Genomic DNA, 21,160 nt, shown 5'->3' with positions numbered 1-21,160 from the left:
CATGTTTTCTTACTTGTTTTTCCTATCTTTAGAAGACTCCCTAGCTAGGATCCTCTTTTGTGTGTGTTTATTTTCCCGTTTCTTGGTGTGTGTGTGTGTGTGCGTGCGTGCGTGCGTGCTAGGGTTAGTTTTGTTGTAAGGTAATTCCTTCATTTCAATTTCTGTTCCACTTTCCAGGTTTTCTCTTCACAAGAGAAATAACATCCTAAGCTGTATAACGTTTTATAAGATAATAAAGCTTTGAACTTGCATTTTTGGTCTAACCTGGTTGTTTATCCTGATACCCTTGCAATCCCCTTGCAGAGAAATAGCATTCTGAGCATTTAACACCAATCCTGGGCCACACTTTGAATACTGTGTACATTTCCAGTTGCCTCACATCCAGAAGAATGTTGTAGAGCTGCAAAACACTCAAGAAAGGTCAAGCACAGTGATCAATAGTACAGAGCAACTCTCCAGCGTGGAAAGGTTACAACTTTCAGAGCTTCTCAGTTTACAGAAAAGGCAAATAAAAGGAGACATGATAAGAGATGTACAAAACGATGCAGAAAGCAGATAAAGCTTTTCTCCCTTTCACATAAGCACTTGTGGATGTCCACAATGTTGGAATATTCAGTGCAGGCAAAAGAAAACACCGCACATAGTTAAACTATGGAATCCGCTCCCACAGGAGGCGCCGGTGGCTTCAAGAGAGGATGGGACAAGTTCAGGGAGCATAAGTCTATCAGTGGCTACCAGCCCTGTCGGCTTTGTCCTGCCTCCCCTCTGGAAGCAAGCTGCTGGGTATCACTTTTGTTTCTGGGCTTCCCACAGGGCATGTGGTTTGGCCACTGTGAAAACAAGATGCTGGGCTGGACGGGCCATTGCCCTGATCCAGCAGGTGTCTCTTTTTTTAAAAAAAATATTCTTATCCCTACTTAAATGGTTTAAAGCAGTGGTTCCGAACCTTTTTTTGGCCACGCCCCACCTAAGCATCTCTAAAATCCTGATGCCCCCCTCATAAAATTCTTATTATTCAAAAAGTGAACTCCTATTCAGTAGGAGGAAGTCTAAACTTGGTCTAATTCATTCTCGAATTGCCCCCCTTAAAAATCAAACTGCCCCCCATGTTGGAAGCCACCTGCCTAACGGCATAGCTCTCGGAAGACGGAGAAAAGGAGAGAGAAAATAAAAACAAGGAAGTAGAAACCAAGGAAGCGGCGCAACGCCTGGTGACACGCGGCGGAGCAACGCCGCGCTGACTGGCTGCCGCGTGCTAGTGAGTCACGAGCGCGACACCCATTGGCTGCGGGAACGGCTCCCTGGGACTGGAGCAGCGATGGGCTTCTCAGTTGGCTGCGGGAGAGGCGAGGGAGCGGACTCTTGTCCCTTTCGCTTCATGTCTTCGGACTGGTTCAAGAGGCGCTTCTTGAGCGCGGCGAGCCGAGGGAAAGGCATTCCTCAGCAGCTGCAGCAGCAGCAGCAGCCAACGGAGGAAGGAGGCACACGGCCACAGCCGCAGCTTCCCCCGTTGCCGTACAGGCGGCCCAAATTCCTGCGCGGGGCTCCCTCGGCCGGGGAGAGGCAGCCTGGCAAGCGCCCCGTCGCCTGCCCGCCGCCAGACAAGCCCCTCCAGTGGAACGCGGGCTATGCGGAGTAAGTGGGCGGTCGGGGGAGGAGGGCGCACGGCTTGGGGATACCTCTTGCAAAGCAGGGACTTAAAAATAAACTACTGTATATACAGTACCATGCCACCTCGGCAGCGGCTGGAGGGTAAGCCTAGAGGTGTGCAAAAGCAGCAAGTAGCCCCGTAGAGCTTAAAAAGTCAGGACTTTACAAAATGGCACGATAATCCTGCTTGCCTAGTTTAGTGCATTTATTATTCACGCACACGTGCGCGGACACCTCTGTTGGCTGGGAGTGAGACCTGGCCCGCACATTTCTGTTTGCCCCTGTAGTATCAAGGAGATCGAGAAATCTGATGCTGTTTTGAAATTTTAAAATGTTTTTTTTCTAGTCTGGGATCCCTGGTTCAAGAGTCTCTCTCTCTCCCTCCCCCCCTCTCTTGCCACGACTCGCTCTTAGTGATGGGCTGGACCGCTTCTGGTTACATCATATATTTTGTAGCCTTTGTTCTAGGCAATATTGTAACGTTATTACAAGTTGCAATAGCGAATAGTCTGTAAGGTAGGCACAGATAGCAACTACCTCAGCATGACCTGCATGTTCCTGGCTGTAAGTGGTACAGCAAGAAATTGTAAACCACAGTGACACAATGTGGGGCTACATTGAATTGCTTGATTCTCTACCAAAGAGAACATTTGCACTTTTAATAGTTGTACGGCAAGGAAATGTGTGGCAAGAGTGGTTTCTCCTGACACAGTGCTGCTGTGATGACAGCAGCATCCATCCTGTCGCACAGAATGGATAGAAAGAGGAGGCAAGTGAGAAATAAGCAATTTGCTTCCCCTTCTTGTACCTATGTAGTAATACCCCACATACTATCTTAAGGGAGTAGCAACCTAAATGTGCCTACAAGCATCCTCCTTACTTTAATGCTTTGACTTTGTGGGCAGGATTCTGCTAAAGTGAAGCACCTGAAGTTCTATTGAGTTCAGCTATTGAGTTTAACTCCCCAGTAAAATCAGTGGCACATACATGTGCTTAACTTTGGCTGAATTGATCTCTGTGCTATAGAATGGAATTTTTCCTGAGCCCTGGCTCAGTCTCTGTACTTATACAGGCCATTCTAGAACTTCTGGCAAACTTAGAGGTGTGACTGCGCAGTGCTTTTAATGCAGTGTTTGCATATTACAGGTGGCAGAGGAATAGTGCTAGTAAGGAGCATTCATGCTACCGGTAGTAGCTGTGACGGCGCAACGGCATGCCCTCACTTAAATATAGTGCACCCACCTCACAGAACATCAGTTCCATGAATTCCTACAAACTACCCCATACTGTATTATCTTGTGGGAGGGAAAATTTAACAATTTGGAGTCTCAGGCAGCATTTGATCAAATAAACAATAAAGATTTTATTAAACAAGGGAAGTTTATGACACAAGTGGGTAAAACATAGGATACTTCAGGATATAACGCTGTTTCACTTCAGTTCTTTCTCAGTTGTTGCACAGCTGTTGCCGCTTAATCCTTTGGTTCTTAAAGTGCTACTTAATGTCAGTTACACACTCCTTAGACAACCCTACTCCTGAGGTACTCCAAGTAACAGACCCAAGGGATCACCACGCCCCTCTTAACTGTTTTTTTGTAGAATAACCTCTTCCCTCCTGACTGGAATGAGACCTAAGTAGACTATATCTTTCCAGCTTCTACTTCTGGCTCAGCCTCCTAGTTAATTCCTGGCCTATTACTCTTATGTCCATGGGGTCACGAAGAGTCGGACACGACTAAATGACTAAACCACAACAATTACTTATAGGACACCACACACTGTCCTTCACACTAAGCTCAGAGCCTGCTTTCTCTAGCTTGTGATATATTCATCAGAGTGGGTGTTTCTAGAACCAATTCTCTCTCTCCTCTCACTCCCTTTTCTCCCAACCTACAAACTGTCTCTCAAAATCAGGGGTCCCCAAACTACGGCCCCTGGGCCGGATGCGGCCCAATTGGCCTCCCAATCCGGCCCGCGACGACCCCCGCCGCCCGCTGCCGCCGCCCGCTCTTACGGTGCGCGGCGGGGCAGCGATCTAAAAAATCGGCAAAAAAACGGCAAAAATCCTTTGTGCGCATGCGTATGGGCCTCTCCCGACCCAGAAGAGGTCATTTCCGATGCACTTCTGGGTCGGGGGAGGCCCATACGCATGCGCACAAGCGATTTTCAGCGATTTTTTCCCGACCGTGTGCGCATGCGCACGGGCGCGCACTCCCCCGCCCTCTGGCCCGCTGCATGCGCACTCCCCTACCCTCCGGCCCGCCGCACGGTCGGCGCGGCGGGCACCAGCCCGAAGCCCGGTAAGTCTGGGGACCCCTGCTCAAAATCCTCTGCTTTTCAACTCCCCCTCGTGGAACCCCAGCCACTCAGAGGCTGCCATTGGTTAACCATTTGCTCGCAGGGAAAAAGAAAAAGAAAACAAAAACACTTGGGGACCCAACCTGCCCAGCAAAACCCGTCACAGTAGCCAGTTATCACCAGCAGTAAATAAACCCATCACAGCAACAATTGTAAATGAACACTAAGACCTATGATTTATGGGGGTGATGGGGGACACGGCATTGAGTTTGGAGATTAATCTGTAAAGAAAAATGAAAGTGGTCTGTGGTACTTCATTATATATTTAACAGCCATGATAAGTAAGCCCTATTAGCAGTCTAACAACTTATTTATCATTAATACTTCCTTCCCAATTGTGTTATGTAAACACTGTTTAGTTCTGAAAATGGTTTTCCATGCAGCAGCACAGGACTGACCACTTCATTGACCCTTATTGTGCTGCTTATATGTATTCCCAGCAGAAGTTGTTAGTGCCATTGATACACACACAAGTTATGACAGCTGTCCGAAAATCATGTTATTGTGCAAGTCCTGAAGATTAATCTTTTACATCCCCTGACTAAATAAAAACTATTGAAGAGAACTAAGTCAGAGCACATCCAAATACCAGAGCGAGTTCCTATTTCACTCAACAGATTTGATCAACAGGAGAGGACAGAAGGGTTTTCTCAGTTCTTGTTCTATTAGTAAGAGTAAGAACCTCCAGCTTTTTAAAAGCACCTGGAGTCTCTTCCTCATTCTTTCCTACCACTGGGACTTTCTTGGTTTTCTGGATGGCTTTCTTATTACAAAAAGCTTGAAATACCCAAATGGCATCTGATACACAGAGCCCAGTGAAGATAGGCTTACGAAACCAATCCCTACTCATTTTCAATTATAAAGCAAAATTTTTAAGTATGGACTGCTGGTATATTTTCAAATATTGAATATTCTTTCTTGCAGTAACATGTTCATTGCATAAGAGATTATATTGACTTGTACATAACCACTATTACTGAACAAAATATAAATGCATTTCTTTCTGCAACCATAGCTGCCAAGTTCTCACTTTTTTAAAGGGAAATTCCCTAATGCTGAATAGGCTTCCTCGCGAGAAAAGGAAAAACTTGGCAGCTATGTCTGCAACCCTTCCCTCAACTTTAATGCAGCTACAGCATAAGCTCAGAGAGACTCCTGGGCTGGTCAGGCTGCAAGGCCTAACTAGGAGATGGAGGAGTTTAGTGAGCAAAGCCAACTGGGATCAATACATTATAGTCATAGTTCTCTGGGCTGACTCACTTCCTGGATCTCTCCATCTTATTTGTTGTTTAGTCGTTTAGTCGTGTCCAACTCTTCGTGACCCCATGGACCATAGCACGCCAGGCACTCCTGTCTTCCACTGCCTCCCGCAGTTTGGTCAAACTCATGTTCGTAGCTTCGAGAACACTGTCCAACCATCTTGTCCTCTGTCGTCCCCTTCTCCTAGTGCCCTCCATCTTTCCCAACATCAGGGTCTTTTCCAGGGAGTCTTCTCTTCTCATGAGGTGGCCAAAGTATTGGAGCCTCAGCTTCACAATCTGTCCTTCCAGTGAGCATTCAGGGCTGATTTCCTTCAGAATGGATAGGTTTGATCTTCTTGCAGTCCATGGGACTCTCAAGAGTCTCCTCCAGCACCATAATTCAAAAGCATCAATTCTTCTGCGATCAGCCTTCTTTATGGTCCAGCTCTCACTTCCATACATCACTACTGGGAAAACCATAGCTTTAACTATACAGACCTTTGTAGGCAAGGTGATGTCTCTTGGTTTTTTTTGATGTTGAGCTTCAGACCATAATTTGCGCTCTCCTCTTTCACCCTCATGAAAAGGTTCTTTAATTCCGCCTCACTTTCTGCCATCAAGGTTGTGTCATCTGCATACCTGAGGTTGTTGCTATTTCTTCCGGCAATCTTAATTCCGGTTTGGGATTCATCTAGTCCAGCCTTTCGCATGATGAATTCTGCATATCAGTTAAATAAGCAGGGAGACAATATACAACCTTGTCGTACTCCTTTCCCAATTTTGAACCAGTCAGTTGTTCCATATCCAGTTCTAACTGTAGCTTCTTGTCCCACATAGAGATTTCTCAGGAGATAGATGAGGTGATCAGGCACTCCCATTTCTTTCAGAACTTGCCATAGTTTGCTGTGGTCGATACAGTCAAAGGCTTTTGCATAGTCAATGAAGCAGAAGTAGATGTTTTTCTGGAACTCTCTAGCTTTCTCCATAATCCAGCGCATGTTTGCTATTTGGTCTCTGGTTCCTCTGCCCCTTCGAAATCCCTCCATCTTATACCCAGCTGAAATGGTCTTCCTTTTTTTGGGTGGGGGGTGGGTGGGTTGGAAGATTGCAAGTGTATTACTCGAAAAAAGGGGGGAAGAGAGGTTTCTGTTGATGAAATATTGGGCATTGAATGTGCCAAAAGAGTATACTCCCTGGCTTTTATGAAAAAGGTCAAATTCAGATTGCAAGAACACTACTACCATGTTCTGCTTGCTCAATGCAACACACCTGCCTTACAATCAGGAATATTTGCTATGTAATAGCAGTAGCATATGGTATGTTATTGTAAACTGCTCAGAGGTTGTTATTACTAATATTATATTTATTATATTATTATATTATTATTCCACCATTCCTCCAAAGAACCCAAATAAGTAAGTAAGTAAATGTTCAATGTTCCCAAGAGTAACGGAAATAAACAGCACAAATGAACACATGACTAATTAACTGCACCCTGCACAGTGAACTGCTCAGTTGTGTATAATGCGCACTGCACTGGTCATGAGAGAACGCCAAACTATTGTGCACTCATGATGAAGTGCACATCGTGTAATACGCTGCATATGATCTTCTCACCTTCTGAACATAATACTTCATGTTTTTATATTTTAAGATGGTTAATGTTTTACTTCTAATGTACTTAAAAAAAATACTCATGCGCCTACCCCCTGGTTGAGAAACACTGCTCTACACATAGAAAAGCACATTGAATTTGAGGTTGAAACTGAAACTCAGACCATTGCATAAAGTACCCCTTTTTTTCTGAATGATTTGTTTGCATAAAGCTACAGGAAATCTATATTCTCTGCCTGTCCTCAAACTGAACTCTTCAGATGAATTACATTCTGTGAGGTCAACAAATCCTCAAGGGGTGGGGAGTGGGAGCCAAACACAGCATATTTTCTAACTATATGAACAAACACTTTCAGAGGAAAAAAAAGAAGCAATGCCATGTGACTGACCAAAACTGCTTTCAGCATGAAAGAAAGAAGGCAAGTTGCTTATGTTGAGCTTAGTGTAGTTGTAGGAACAGAAACAAGAGCAGGGGTCAACAACCTTTTTCAGCCGTGGGCTGTCCCTCAGACCATGTGTTGGGCTGGACTATATTTTGGAAAAAAACAATGAATTCCTATGCCCCACAAATAACCCAGAGATGCATTTTAAATAAAAGGACACATTCTACTCCTGTAAAAACACACTGATTCCCGAACCATCCGTGGGCCGGATTGAGAAGGCAATTGAGCCACATCTGGCCAATGGGCCTTAGGTTGCCTACCCCTGAACAAGAGCTTCCTTGTTGCAGGAGCTGCCTTAGTGATATTGTGTATGATGTTAAAATAATATGTTGTAGGAATCTAATAAAATAAATCAATAAACTTAATGTTGAAACTATGTTGACCCACTGCTGCAATAGATTATGCTACCGGTACATAACAAGAGGACGGCAAAATAGCAAGGCTTGCCTCTTGGTGTCGGTGAATGTTGAGTCAGTCAGTGGGGCAATATCTTTTGAAAGAGGACATTTTTTGCTCAGAACGAGGAAAGAACACTTAGAACGTCAGCCATATCCTGTGCAAAGTCATTATCTCCGTAATGCAGAGGTTTTCAACCTTTTTGAGTCCACGGCTCCCTCAAAAAGGACAAACAAACATTTGTTCTGTGGCTCCTCTCTGGGGAAACACACTTCGAGCCTTGTGGAGTGTTCCCTGAGGCCCCTTTCCCCTCTTCTTGGGAGTCCTCTGGGTAGCTTCCACCACTGCCCCTGGTCTCTGAGATGCCCCCCACCCCAAAGAGAGAGGTGTCTCCTCATGCCACCCCCCCAGGGGCTGGGAAGAGGATGCCCCCAGCCTTAGCAGCCTGATGGAGACAGAGACACGAGAGGGCATTTGAAGAGGGAGGGAAGTAAAGAGGGACAGAGGCCAGTGTTGCTTGTGGCGCCCCTGACCATCATTCAAGGCACCCCAGGCCATAATGAATCGGATTAATGGGAATTCTGTGGCTAAATTATATTCTTGCGGTGCCCCTGTGCTTGGAACAGCGGAAAGGCAACATACATGTGGACACCCACAGAAAAATGTGGAGCTCTTATTAGAATGAACGTAGAGGACCCAGAGTGTAATGAGAGACCTGCTCCCTGCATAGCTGGGCTGCTGCCCCTCCTCCATAACCGCATGCAATACGCAGGTATTTCCTATCACACCACTTCTCACTGTTTTCTCAAAGGCCTTATGAATGACTGTGGCGCTTGCTCACTCTAGGATTATGCTTGTTAGCCCTGAACTAAAGGTCTGCAGCTTGGATTCCTATAGATTATCAGTCTTGGTGATTTGGGTGTAGTCTCCTACTCAGCAGTATCTTATAAGGTCTGATAAAACCGATTGCATCCTGCTTTTAGGCTCCAAGGCTACTCAGCCTCTTGGCACCTGCAGGGTGTCATTTGAAACTCATTTGAAGTAAATTATAAAATCGCTAGTTTTCAATTACATTGGACCTAATAAAATGGAATTCCTTCAGTTATTTTGTTTCTCGTGCCATCAGAACCATCAACGCAGAAAAATCAGAATTCAATGAAGACCAAGCAACATGCTGTCATATCTCTATCAGAAAGAGGGAACATGGCAAAGAAGAGGACCAGGAGTGGCTGATTCTGTGCACTACTGAGGTGAGTTCAGATGTAGCGTTTCTGCCTACAGCAGGGATTAATTAGAGTCAGGACTTACCAAGGCTCAGCCTATGGCATAACCTGTTTTGATTCATTTCTGAAACTTCATGAAGTCTATAGGTGAATGTCTCTGAACATATACAGAGTGCATTAGTTTGATTGCTTGCCAGTTATATTTGTCCCCAACTTTGCAACGTCTTGAGATGACTTACAAAGATTCCATATTCAGTGTAGTGGCTGTCATGGACTGGCTGGAAACAGAGGAAAGGTGGGTGGTACCAACTGGGGAACCCCCAAGGACGAAGGCTCAGAACCCAGGGATTGGTGGCGGGACGATGACGAGTGGTCAGAAGGAGAAGATTGGGAGGAAGAGGTGTCAGAAGCTGAAGAGGCAACAGGGCTTAGTGAGCAGGAAGAGGCTGTGGCAGAGAGCAGTTGCATAGTGGCCAACTTATTAATTTAACTACTGTCAGTCAGAAAAACTTAAACAGGACATACATAATCATTATATCTAGTAAGATATTTTGAGTGATTACAGAATGCTATATTCACATCCAGTCAGATGTCATGGTAGGCATTCTTACATTGTTGGAAATGGAGGTTGTGTCATTTATTTGCATTGATCAGAGATAAAGGTCATGATGACAACGTATTTGTTCTTTTCCTCTTTGGACTGCAGATCTTTTCACAATTCACAGGCAGAGAGGTGCCAGGTGCAGTACCCATTAGAAGTGGCAGCTATGTCTATCTAGCGCCTAGCTTTGTCCTTAAGTGGCTTTTGCTAACTGTTTTGCTCTCACAAGTATGACATTATCTCCCATTTATCACGATCTGGCTTCCTTTCAGTGGGCTAATTATTTCTGGACCATAGTCATGTGGGGTTCAATATGAATGAAGCAGAAATATTTCTAAACAATTAGGGCTTCTTCCTACTCCTCTTGCGGCATACGCTGAATGGCTTGGTTTGTTCTCCAATTCATCATTCAACATTCTGAGAATCCCATGAAAGGCATGAGCTGCGGGTTTGTATCTGCCTGGCAAATCCATTTAGATAAAAGAAACAGCAACAACAACAAAGCTCAGAGTAAAACTAGGGAGTATAGAGGAAGTTTGTATGTCAGAGAGTGGGCAGCTGATGCCCTTGTGGAACCAGCAGATTCTATGGTACACTTTGGAGTATAATGGTGGCTTACAGCAAAAGAGGAAATGCTTGCTCTTGTGTGAATGAATTTCTATCCAAAGTTCCTAACAAGCAGATGTGAGGGTTGTGTAATAATAATAATAATAATAATAATAATAATAATAATAATAATAATACAACAACAACAATAATAATAATAATATGACTTGATTCCTGAAGCACAAACCTGTCTGCTTCAGTTTTCAGACTATAGAGTGGTTTATAATTATAATCCTCACACCACCACTATGAAGCAGGTGAGGTTGAGTGATTGGTGACTTGCTTAAAAGCGAGAATTTGAGTCTGGCTCCCGCATACAAAGCAAACGTGCAGCCTGCTGCACCCCCAAATGTTCTGGCAATCACACAAAAGAATGTACTAAATGATGGTAAAAGTCTCAATGCTTTGACTTTCAGTATCTGACTGGCCACTACTGGGCACTGTTTGATGGTCATGGTGGACCAGAAGCATCTATCTTGGCCTCCAACTACTTGCACTGTTGCATCAAGCAGAAATTGGAGGATGTGGTGGAAGGCATCACTCAAGACCGCCCCCCAATGCACCTCAATGGGCAGTGCGTCTGCCAAAGTGACCCACAGTTCGTGGAAGAAAAACAAATTCGGCAGGAGGATGTGGTAATTGGAGCACTGGAGAAGGCCTTCCAGGAATGTGTGAGTGACCTTATTTCTCCCTTTATTGGTGCAAATCTTGCTCAAGATCCTGTTTTCACAGCCAGGCAAACCAGCTGCCTCAGCCCTTGGAAGTTTCTGCTGATGAGGCTGTTTATTCCATGACTCATTGTCAAATGTTGTGCCAATGTGGACTTAGTACCCTATGCATTTCTACTTGGTATATAAAGTTTACTATGACATATCTGTTCCCATGTAAGCTGCCAATTCACAAGAAATTTTTGCTGCACGATCGAAAGTGGCATGTGTTTGTCTGAACTGACTGCGAGTTTCCGGATCATTAGTTATCTAACAGTGGTTTTAAAGTTAGATTTCAGACTTTGCTGAGAAATACGGCACCTGCTTTGCATCATCAGATGATGTTTTCCCCCAACAGGATGATGTAATTGGTCAGGAGATGGAAGCTACTGGCCAATCAGGAGGTTGTACTGCATTAGTTGCACTTTACTTGCAAGGAAAGCTCTATGTGGCAAACGCAGGTGACAGCAGGTGAGTTCACATCCAAATGCAACCTAGGATGAGACCCAACATTGTCCTTTTGGTCTAGTTAAATAGCAAGATTCCTCGTGTCTCTTGAGTAAGAAAGATATTCAGTTAATGTTAGTTTTCTCTGTTTAACAAAATTAGATGTTTTGTTAAGTGTTGAATATATTACATTAAGTATGCTTGTTACAATCGGGGGTGGGGGGGGGGAAGCAGCTGCCGGAGGCCTTAATCAGGGTCAGGAATAGTGTTTAACCCTTTCTTCCCTACATCAGGTTCCTAATGAAAATCCCTTCCCTGTTTCCTGTTTGAAACTTTGCTTGGAAACAGGTGTGTGTGTTTTGTGTTGATTTTCAATGGTAAACTGGTGCAGGGAGAAAAGGGTTAAACCTCTCCTCCCAGAATTTAGAAGTCCTCATCTGAATGGAGGTCCTATGTGGCTGTTTTTCCTTGGAAAAATATAAAGACACTGTGAGCATGCTTTTTAAAGAAGTGTGCTGAACCTAAATTGGAATTTCACTCTTTTTGCCTTTAGGAGTAGAGTGTTGGGACAACTAACAGCTGTCTTATGGATAAACTTCTTGCCACTCTTCAGGCATAGCTTGTGGAGAGATAGTCTCTTTGTTGTATTATTTTGAATATTGATGAAAGGTGTTTCAAATGTACACTTGCAGGGTGGTGGCATACACATCTTGAGTTCTTGGGCTGGCCCAAAAAGGATCTTCTTCCCCACCTCCTGTCTTACTAAATAAGCTGGTTGTATAGCAACAATCACATACCCCTGTCACTAATTCCCATGTCTGAAAAATGTACTGAGAAAAATCCACTTGAGTTAACCTCAGTTTTTATATTATTTTATTTAGGGCACTCCTTGTTCGAAAACAAAGCATTGTCCCCCTGAGTACTGAATTCACTCCAGAAACAGAGAGGCAGAGAATCCAACATCTGGTAAGAAAAACACACACACCTTTCTGCATATTTTCTAATGGCAACATGTCTGCCTTGCACTACCCATCTCTCATGAGTGGTAGGGTCATTCTGAACAGCAGAGTAGATTCATTCTGAGATATCACTACTACTCTTGCTTTGTGTTGCACTTTAGGTAAAGGTAAAGGGACCCCTGACCATTAGGTCCAGTCGTGACCGACTCTGGGGTTGCGCGCTCATCTCGCATTATTGGCCAAGGGAGCCGGCGTATAGCTTCCAGGTCATGTGGCCAGCATGACAAAGCCGCTTCTGGAAAACCAGAGCAGCACATGGAAACGCCGTTTACCTTCCCGCTGTAGCGCTTCCTATTTATCTACTTGCATTTTGACATGCTTTCGAACTGCTAGGTTGGCAGGAGCTGGGACCAAGCAACGGGAGCTCACCCCGTCACAGGGATTCGAACCGCCGACCTTCTGATCAGCAAGCCCTAGGCTCAGTGGTTTAACCACAGCGCCACCTGGGTCCCTGTTGCACTTTAGTGCTAGTCTAAACAAAGCACTGAAGTGGTGTGAAGTACTACAGTTGGGGGGGGGTATTTGATCCCCTGCTAAATTTGCCCATTTTGCCTCTGATGAAGAAATGACCGGTCCATAATTTTAATGGTAGGTTTATTGTAGTTGTGAGAGACAGAATAACAACAGGAAAACCCCCAGAAACTTCAGAAGACAAAAGTCCAATGGATTCTTATCTCATTATACATGATAAAGCTTTCTTTAGCCATCTCACCGCTTGCTTTTTCCTGTAAGACCATTTGCAGTCAGTCGTTAACAGGTTTACCACTCCTATCAGCCAATCAGCCATTCCCACCACCCTTCTGAGTAATACCCCTCCCCACCCTCTGACTATACATAAGGGTCTGGTGACTTCTGTTTCAGTGTATCTGAAGAAGTGTGCATGCACACGAAAGCTCATACCTATGACAAATTTAGTTGGTCTCTAAGGTGCTACTAGAAGGAATAATGTTAATTAGACTGCCCAAACAGTGGTGATTTACCAGACCTTTATTCATATCCAGTGAGGAGCAATCTTTTAGGCCGTGGTTTGATCACTGGGTGTGAGGCACGCCTCCGCCCCCAGGCAGGCTACAGCTGTCTGAAAGTCACCTTTTGCTTTCTTAGTAGTTTGCCGTGCCGTGATGCTGTGGAAACAGGTGCCAAAATAACTTCGTACCACCCCACGACCTCGTGATTGGAGGATGCGTAAAGGGCACAGTCCAAAATGTATCTGACTGGTTTTGCATATTGTGCTAATAAAAGGAGCCTCTGCCGAGCTAGCAATCAGCTTGCTTACGCAGAGCTCATCTGCAACAACTCCTGACTTGCGTACTTCACTTCACCCTGCAAATATCATTCCTATTACTTTTATGGTTTTGGGACCCTCGTTTTAATTTTGCAATTAGAATATTCTACCAGTGATTTAAGGATGATTCCCATTCTCCATAGAAACAGAGTATTATGCCACTGATAATTATGGACTTACCAGTGGCAGAATATGCAACACAGGTTTTCCCGCTTTCTCTACCACATTCCCCTGAAAATGATGCTTCCATTTTAAATATTTTTGAATGTTCTTTTTCTTCTCAGGCTTTTATGTACCCAGAGCTTCTGGCAGATGAATTCATACGGTTTGAGTTTCCAAGGAGATTGAGAGGAGATGATGTGGGCCAGAAGGTCCTTTATCGAGATTACTCAATGGAAGGCTGGTGAGTCACTCAAGCCTCTCTTGGTTTCAATAAGAGGATGCCCTGGATGAGCAGTGTTTGTGTGGTGGAATTGTGTTGGAAAGGACATTGGAAGCCATCACTCTGCTCAATGCAGGATGCTCCTGTAACACCTGACAGACACCCAGCCCCTGCTTAAATGCCCTCCAGATGTTTTGGGACTACAATTCCCATCATCCCTGACCACTGGTCCTGTTAGCTAGGGATCATGGGAGTTGTAGTTCCAAAACATCTGGAGGGCCAAGTTTGCCTATGCCTGGCTTACATTATAGGGGGGGAAAGGTGTTTGGCTTTCAAGAGATGATAAGAGCAAATTTTGAGATACAGATGTTGTCTAACTGCTCTCGTCTCTCAATCCCTCAAAGGTATGACATGCAGAAAAGCCCCTATGTCAGCCTAAGATTGCTCCCAAGAACCCATCAGTAGTGTGCAGCTGTTTTTTTAACATAAGTGTGAGATGAAGAACCATCTTCTGACCTCCTTTGACTTGTATTAGGTCATGCCGCTCAGTAATGGTGTTAATTAATGGTAGTCTGGCTTCTGGTTAGAGTGTGGTGCTGATAATGCCAGGGTTGTAGGTTTGATCTCTGTATGGGACAATTGCATATCCCTGCATTGCAGAGGGTTGGACTAGATGAGGCCCTTCCAATGCTGCAGTTCTATGCTTTCTGGAGATTTGAGCTGCAATTCTGAATCCACCCACCAGTTAGGCTTGTGCTCTGAAATGGCTTTTGGATTGATGTCACTGATTACATTCTGAACTGTGATACAGGCTTCACGTACAACCTTGTGTAACGGAGCACTGCAGTTAGTAGAAAAGTTAACATGCCTGCGTTAAAGGGATATTTATATACAAAGACTGCAGCCACGGAGTAATGTGTTTTACATTTAGTGTGTTTAAACATGTTTATCTTTTTATTGGATTGTGGCCATAGTATTACAGAAGAACCACAAAAATGAAAGCTGACCTTTCTCGTTTCAGGGGATACAAGACGGTAGCAAAAGATGACCTCAAGTATCCTCTTATCCATGGACATGGAAAACAGGTGTGCCTGCAGGGCCCTTGCAAGCAAAAAAAAAGGGGGGAGGGGAGGAAGAGCCAGTGCATCCTTCCTGTACTCTGTTTTTTATGCATACATACATAACGGCGTTTCCGTGTGCTGCTCTGGTTCGCCAGAAGCAGCTTAGTCATGCTGGCTACATGACCCGGAAGCTGTCTGCGGACAAACGCCGGCTCCCTTGGCCAGTAAAGTGAGATGAGCACCGCGATCCCAGTTGCCTGCGACTGGACTTAACAGCCAGGTGTTCCTTTACCTTTACCATACATACATACATAATTTTAGTTGTATGCTGTCTTTCCATAGTTGGAACCATGCTCAACATGTAAAATATTGCACAGTAGCATACATACCAACAGTGTGGAGCTACCTTGTTAGTGGTGCCTCCACTATGAAACTTCCCCTTGTCAGTTTACATGTTGTCAAGTATGATTACCTTTAGGGACCAGATAAAAACAAAATTGCATTCTCTTGATGCTTAATGGTTTTTATGTGGCTCGAGAAGTGTGCTGCTGGAAACATTGTTTTTAAAGATTTAATTACATTGTTCTTTGTGTTTAAACATGTATGGTGATCGGTTGTGAATATTACAATGAAAAGATGAATGTTTTAAATAACTTCTACTTGAAATTACCACTAGCTCTATGCTTGTGACACTCTTCTACTCTTTGATGCCTCATCCTTTTTTAGGCTCGCTTGCTAGGCACCCTGGCTGTTTCACGAGGCCTGGGAGATCATCGGTTGAGAGTTATTGAAACAGATGTTGAAGTCAAGCCTTTCCTGTCCTGCATTCCAAAGGTAGGAAATTGATCGGACACACGAAGTCTTTTCAGCCATGGGTTTACCATTGTAGTTCAGCTTCCTTCCCCTTTCTGGGTCCTCTGAATATCTTCAGGGAAAGATCATTCAGCTTTGTCACTATTTATAGTATATTGCCTGATTTATTTATTTTTTTTAAAAAACCAACCCCAAAAAACGTAGGTCCATATAATGCTGCAGCCCTAAACAGAATAGGTAGTTAGTCATTAGGAACCCAATTAGACATGCATGTGTATACTGACTTTGAGGGTCTACTGATGTGTTTGTCAACAGGGGAGAGCTGTTGCCTCCATACTATACATCTAAGTTTCTCAGGAGCATCAGGATTCCTCCATTAGAAAAAGAATGTTGTGCTAGAACAGGCATCCCCAAACTGTGGCCCTCCAGATGTTTGGCCTACAACTCCCATGATCCCTAGCTAACAGGACCAGTGGTCAGGGATGATGGGGATTGTAGTTCCAAAACATCTGGAGGGCCGAAGTTTGGGGATGCCTGTGCTAGAAGATAGCCTTTGGTCCCATCCAGCAGGCCTTGTCTCGTATGACCTTATTGTAGTGACATGTATTTAAAGCATGCATGGCAGACCTGTGGCCCTGCACAAGTTGCTGGACTCCAGGCTCCCCATTTAAACCATTCTTTAGGGAGACTGCAAACATCCAGCTGTTTGGGAATAGCAGTTAAGAAAGCTTGCATCTTTTCGTCAATTCCGACTAGGTTGAAGTATTAGACTTTGCCAAACAAAACATCAAGGAAGGTGATGTCCTCATCATGGCAACAGATGGCCTTTGGGATGTTATGTCCAATGACGATGTGGCTCATATTGTCAGGAATTTTGTCCAGGAGAACACATCTGACCCATACAGGTATGTTAGCACTTTTAGCCAATATGGAAGCCACCGAGTCTTGGTTTCTTAACACACATTCTTTGCATTGACAATACCAATTTTGTAGATGCCTCAACAAACTTAAAATATTTGAATATGCACACCTCTGCTTTTGCTTATGGTGACATGTGTTCTGGCATAGCAGTGGTAGGGAAATGGCAGTCCATGGGCTAGATCTGTTCCACAAAGCCTCTCTTCTCAAGCTCCTCCTACCAGGATCTGCAGTCAGCTGTTTGATGAAAAGATGTGGGGAGCAGAGAGAATCCTCCCCACAATCTTCCTCATCACTCAGCTGTTCAGGAAATAGCTGCATGAGAATGAAGCAGTGGCTGGCTCATCTTTGCATTGAAAAATGAAGCCTCTGTGAGGTGTAAGTTCTATGTGTATAAGAGACCATGTGGGTGTGTCTACCCCCCACAGGCATGCTTACCATGAGGGAGTTTTTTTTCTCAGGCTGAGCTATCTTGATCACCTATACAGTCGTACCTTGGTTTTCAAACAGCTTGGCTCCCGAACGTCGCAAACCTGGAAGTGACTGTTCCGGTTTGCGAACTATTTTTGAAAGCCAAACGTCCTGCTTCCTGCAGCCAATCAGAAGCAGAGTTTTTGTTTTCAAACATTTTGAACATTTTCCATACTTAATGAAGTTCTCTGTAACTGATACTGATGTACAGAGAAGCATTTTAAGCAGAGGTAAAGGCAACAAGAAGCGACTGTATTTTTCGCTCCATAAAATGCACCTTTTTCCTTCTAAAAAATAAGAGGAAGTGTCTGTGCGTCTGATGGAGCGAATGCAGTCCCTGGAGCCAGATTGCCCAGGGGTGAAAAGCAGATCCTGCTTTTTTCTTTTTCTTTTTTAGGAAGAGCTAAAGGCTAACAAGTGGGAAAGGGGGCGTTGAAAGGAACCCGCTCAGCAGCTGATTGATAAGGGAAGCTAGCTCCCTTCCAGGCCCCGCCCCCTTGCCCAGGCCTCCACTGTTGAATGTTCTGCAGAGGGAGGCTGCAGCGACATGTGACTGGCTGATTAGATTATCTGTCTGGAAACTGTAAAGAAAATGGAGAACTGAGTTGAACCCCATAAAAAACAGGATTTTTTCCCTTTGCAAGATAAGCTCAGCAACTTTGAGCTGATGCTCAAAAAAACGGAGCTTTCCCCCTTTGCAAAAAAGCTGCACAACTTTGAGCTGACCCCCTCCCCCAAAAAACAGGGCTTTCCCCCTTTCCTCCGCTAAAAAAATAGGTGCGTCTTTTGGTCAGGTGCATCTTATGGAGCGAAAAATATGGTAACCTACGTGGTCTCAAGTCTTCAAAATTGTTAGGAATTGCTGGTGGGCAGAACAGTGTTGTACTCCTGTCCTGCTTGTAGCCTTCCCAGTTATTTAGTTGGGCACTGTGAGAACAAGATGCTGGACTAGATGGGCCACTGGCCTGAACTGACATGTTTTTCTTACCTTGTTAAGAGTTACTCTGACAAAATTTTATTCCTTTCACATTTAGCTGAGATTGCTTTGCTAGAGAATTAGTTTACCTGAACTGTTGGCAGTGCTCAAGACCAAATCGGGCGCTGAAGCGGTTTGCTTCCACTGTAGTGTGTGGGCAGTTGTACCAGAACAGTAAACCAAACTCCCAGTGCCTTAAGTACTATAGTTCATCCTTCACCTGTCTTTAGGATTGGTAATCACTGCTTTGGGAGATAACAAAGTAATTGTTTGTTTTTATAGGTTTACAGAACTTGCAAAGTGCCTGGTGCAGAAAGCAAGGGGAAAGAAGGATGGATACTACTGGACTATGGGCAGTAACAGGCCTGCTTCTTATGATGACATTTCTGTGTTTGCAATTCCACTGTACAACAGTGGAATTGCAAACACAGTCCTGAACACCCCATGACTACTGAACAAGTGATGATTGTCATTTGAGTATTATTGCTATTAGTGACACCATATCCAGGCCAACAGTTGCCGTGTGGAAAAACAACAACTTTCACTGTCGTCATTGGAAAACAAATGCAGAAAACGCAACTTGCACAGTTTGGGTGTCATTCCCTTGGGGCAGCTGTATAGTCCCACTTCCTTAAAGAAGCTTTTCTAACTCAGTAAGTGGAGCCAAGATGGAAACTTTCCTCTGGACTTTCTTTTGCAATAGCATTAGTATCAAAGAAATGGCATGCTGACACTAATGTGAACTTAATCCATTTTATTCTTAAACGGGATTTTAGCAACTTTTGTATATCTTACAAAATGTACCAAGCTTCTATCGTGGCTCACAGAAGTTACAGCAAGATGTTAAGCTACACCAATACACTGAGAACATGACCACAAACCACTAAGTGAAAGTCCCAGTGCTTTTCATGCAAAAATTCTGTACAGGGGTTTGCCCAGTCGTTTAATGGAATCTGTATTAAATATAGTGTTTACCAAGTTTCGCCTTAAGCTGAAGCTGAGGTACTGGTAAGCACTTAAAAAAAGAAGATTTTTTTTTAGGTCAGACAAGCTTGTATTTTGTTTATAATTTTGTATATTGTTGTGATTTAAACATGATTATTTTTAAATGCAATAAAACATCTAGTTTTTATTTTAAAATAAATGGTACAACTTTATTCAAGTTGACAGATATGCCCTGCAGTAAAGCTCAGCATAAAAAACACCAAATTGAGAATCCATCTAATTGCATAATGTATTTAATTATTTCTGTTTTAACTAAAGAGATAAGCAGAATCAGCTGTCTTTCTCATATCATCCTGCTTTTTCCATTGGTGGTAAATGGGTTTTCTATCAGAAACTTTAATATGTTCTGAGTATGAAACAGCCTTAGCTAACATGGGATGGGGTTGCTATGGTAATGTGTTAACATCCTCACTATGCCTTGGAACAGGGGTCAGCAAACTTTTTCAGCAGGGGGCCGGTCCACTGTCCCTCAGACCTTGTGGGGGGCCGGACTATATTTTGAAAAAAAAAAATGAACGAATTTCTATGCCCCACAAATAACCCAGAGATGCATTTTAAATAAAAGGACACATTCTACTCATCTAAAAACATCAGGCAGGCCCCACAAATAACCCAGAGATACATTTTAAATAAAAGGACACATTCTACTCATGTAAAAACATGCTGATTCCCAGACCGTCCGCGGCCCGGATTTAGAAGGTGATTGGGCCGCATCTGGCCCCCGGGCCTTAGTTTGGGGACCCCTGCCTTGGAACAACTCTTCATTGCAGATCCATCTCAAAGCAAACCCAAGCTAGACAGATTAACCCAGGAGTTGTCAACCTGGTCCCTACCGCCCACTAGTGGGCATTTCAGTATTCTAGGTGGATGGTAGGAGGTTCCATGGCACAAGCTGAATCCTCTTTCCATGGAGCACTGGTGGGCGGTAAGAAAATTTTACCATCAAGAAAGATGCATTAGTGGGTGGTAGGTATAAAAAGGTTGACTACCCTTGGGTTAACCAAAGCACCTCCCCTCTTACCAGCATACCTAGAAGAACATTATTGTAAAAACCACAAACCATCTATATGGGCCAATGAGGATTCAAACGACTCAGTAGCTTCTAAAACCCTACAATTTTGAGTGCTATTTAGAAAAGGAAACTGAAGGGGGCAGAAGGAGATGACCAGAGACAGTATTGTCTCCTACAGGTACAACACTCTCTTCAATCAGCATACATGTTTTAACAGTAAAATCAACCTACGATATATTTTTGTACAAACACGGTATTTAGCATTTCATGACAACTTTGCACACATTCTGTTCCTTGTTAGACCACTAAGTAAGATTTTAATGGGATTTGTTTCTGCATGAGACTGCAGCCTTAGCTCACATACCCAGTGAAGTTCAATCTTTGAGGATGTGTTAGGAATTAGTTTTAATCATTTATCTCTTTTGAAATGGGCAATACTCTATAGAGCTATGAAGCTGAGAGTTAAAAGTGCAACAGTAAGTTATAAGCACCAAGACAGCAGCCTGCATATGGAACCACTTCTGCTTTAGACTTAACAGAGATTTTTTTTAATGAGTCCAGATGGAAGAGTAAGCAAACAGGCATGCATATTATTAAAGCTGAACACATAGTATACTATACACCCACATCCTATAAAATTCTAAAACCAAACTACATATATTTTTAAAGAAGCAAAAAAACAAACAAAAACCACCCACCCAAGTTTTTGCCCAGAATTGTTTGACCAACAGTGCTCCCATTTCTCTAATAGAATCTGCTAACAGGTGGGAAAAAATTTCAGTCCACAGGCCACATTCACTCATCGGCAACTTTATGGGGGTTCTAAGCAGGTCAGAGCAGCAGTTGTGACTTATGTTTATATATTATTCTACGTTGCAGTCAGGTTTTTATTAGCTGCACAACCCTCAGTCTTCCATCTAGGCAAATAAGAC

At 43.8% G+C, this 21,160-nt stretch overlaps 1 protein-coding gene across 1 annotated transcript; it reads left to right on the top strand.

Annotated features, from left to right (window-relative positions):
- Positions 1 to 1,265: 1,265 nt before the first annotated feature.
- Positions 1,266 to 19,355, top strand: PPM1M (protein phosphatase, Mg2+/Mn2+ dependent 1M). The gene is made up of 10 exons (XM_035106109.3): positions 1,266 to 1,635; positions 8,829 to 8,952; positions 10,549 to 10,803; positions 11,198 to 11,310; positions 12,168 to 12,252; positions 13,875 to 13,993; positions 14,994 to 15,057; positions 15,760 to 15,867; positions 16,603 to 16,751; positions 18,494 to 19,355. The coding sequence occupies exons 1-10, from the start codon at positions 1,319 to 1,321 to the stop codon at positions 18,657 to 18,659; spliced, it is 1,500 nt and encodes a 499-aa protein (XP_034962000.3). The 5' UTR covers positions 1,266 to 1,318; the 3' UTR covers positions 18,660 to 19,355.
- The last annotated feature ends 1,805 nt before the right edge of the window (positions 19,356 to 21,160 follow it).

This window comes from Zootoca vivipara, chromosome 2 (assembly GCF_965207765.1).
Source record: "Zootoca vivipara chromosome 2, rZooViv2.hap1.1, whole genome shotgun sequence".
NCBI lineage: Eukaryota > Metazoa > Chordata > Lepidosauria > Squamata > Lacertidae > Zootoca > Zootoca vivipara.
Note: the sequence above shows the minus strand (reverse complement) of the source record. Positions and strands in the feature narration are given on the sequence as shown.

Excerpts from the sequence above, each read along its gene's own strand:
- PPM1M (XM_035106109.3), top strand. The coding sequence starts at position 1,319 with ATGGGCTTCTCAGTTGGCTGCGGGAGAGGCGAGGGAGCGGACTCTTGT. Across the intron at positions 11,311-12,167 it reads GCAAACGCAGGTGACAGCAG|GGCACTCCTTGTTCGAAAAC; the intron begins GTGAGTTCACAT and ends TATTTTATTTAG. Across the intron at positions 16,752-18,493 it reads AACACATCTGACCCATACAG|GTTTACAGAACTTGCAAAGT; the intron begins GTATGTTAGCAC and ends TTGTTTTTATAG.